At 45.4% G+C, this 1,525-nt stretch overlaps 1 protein-coding gene across 1 annotated transcript in view; it reads right to left on the bottom strand.

Moving 5' to 3' along the window:
* Positions 1-651, bottom strand: part of LOC109923464 (beta-crystallin A1-like) — a 10,400-nt gene extending 9,749 nt beyond the window's left edge. The window contains exon 1 of the mRNA XM_048620723.1: positions 646-651. Coding sequence (XP_048476680.1) covers positions 646-651 — 6 coding nt within the window. The remainder of the gene's footprint in view (positions 1-645) is intronic.
* Positions 652-1,525: the final 874 nt, after the last annotated feature.

Here is a 1,525-nt window from a genome sequence, read left to right as displayed (position 1 = left end):
TAAATTTTTGAACAGTAAAGGAATTAAGCGTTATGGTGAGTGGGCGGGTAAGTGGAGCTGAGTCTCAAAAAGATCAGCCATGATCTTATTGAATGGCAGGGCAGGCTCGAGGGGCCAGATGGCCTACTCCTGCTCCTAGTTCTTATGTTCTTATGTTATGTTCTTCCCTGCTGTTGTTAGGCTGAGGAATGAACTCTCTAGCCTCAAATAACGCTGAGTTTGCTAACACTGATCTTGCCTAGTGCAAGCCCTGTGCAATTTAGCCTGTATGTCTCTGTCTAAGTAAAATCTGAAAGAACTGCGGATGCTGTAAATCAGGAACAAAAACAAAGTTGCTAGAAAAGCTCAGCAGGTCTGGCAGCATCTATGAAGAAAAAAGAGAGTTAACCCTCAGAAGGGAGGGTCACTGGACGCGAAACATTAACTCTGTTTTTCTCTTCACAGATGTTGCCAGACCTGCTGAGCTTTTCCAGCAACTTTGTTTTTGTCTCTGTCTAAGTCTTTTTGATCTGTGCATCCTTTCTTACTACGATCTGCCTGTACCGCTCGAAAACAAAGCTTTTCACGGTACTTCGGTACAAGTGGCAATCAATCAATCAAGCAACCAGGAACAGGAGGAGTCCCCTCCGCCCATCGAGCCCATACCGTCATTCAACGGCTGCTCTGATTCTAAACTCCCCTCCACATTCCTGTCTATCCCCTGGTAATTTTTCACTCCCTCGGGCTTTAGGAATCTCTCTCTCTCCACCATTGAAGTAGCAAGAGGTTCTGCATCCACTGCCCTTTGAGGAGAGGAATTTTAGAGCCTCACAACCGTCTGTGAGAAAAAAAACGCTTCCTCATCTCTGTTTAAAATGGGAGCCTCTGTATTTTTAAACCCTGACCCCACCCTCCAGCCCCGCCACATCTCCTTTCGAGATTCTCCCCTGAGGGGAGACATAGAGTTAAAGAATTAAACAAGTACAGAAGAAATGGCCCTTTGGCCCATTGAGTCCGTACTATCAAAATTTCAACTCTAGGTCCCACTCTAGGTCCATTGTCTTCAATGTTATGACAGTGCAAGTGCTTATCCAATTTTTTTTTAAAGTGGTGATGTTTCCTTCCCAGAACTGATCCCTGTGGGACATCACTGCAAACAGAGCTCCACTCACACACACAGTCCTTGACCACCTTCTGCCTCCTGTCACTAACCCCACTCTGGATCCAACTTGCCCAGTCACACAGGATCCCATTGGGGTTTTACCTTCTTTATTCAGTTCCTGCGTGTGGGATCTTGTTAAAGGCCTTGCTGACATCCATATAAACTACATCAACCCTCACCTACACACTTGCCCACCTCCTCAAAAAAACTCAATCCAGTTTGTTAGGTAGGCTGTCCCTCTGACAAAGCCATGCTGACTTTCCCCGATCAAACCTTGTCTCTCCGAGTGGAGATTAATTTTCTCCTTCAGAAATTTCTCCAATAATTTCTCTATCACTGATCTGAGACTCACTGATCTGATACTCACTGATCTGAGACTCACTG

Source organism: Rhincodon typus, chromosome 48 (genome assembly GCF_021869965.1).
Source record: "Rhincodon typus isolate 14 chromosome 48, sRhiTyp1.1, whole genome shotgun sequence".
NCBI lineage: Eukaryota > Metazoa > Chordata > Chondrichthyes > Orectolobiformes > Rhincodontidae > Rhincodon > Rhincodon typus.
The sequence above is the reverse complement of the archived record's forward strand: the minus strand, read 5'-3'. Positions and strand labels throughout refer to the sequence as shown.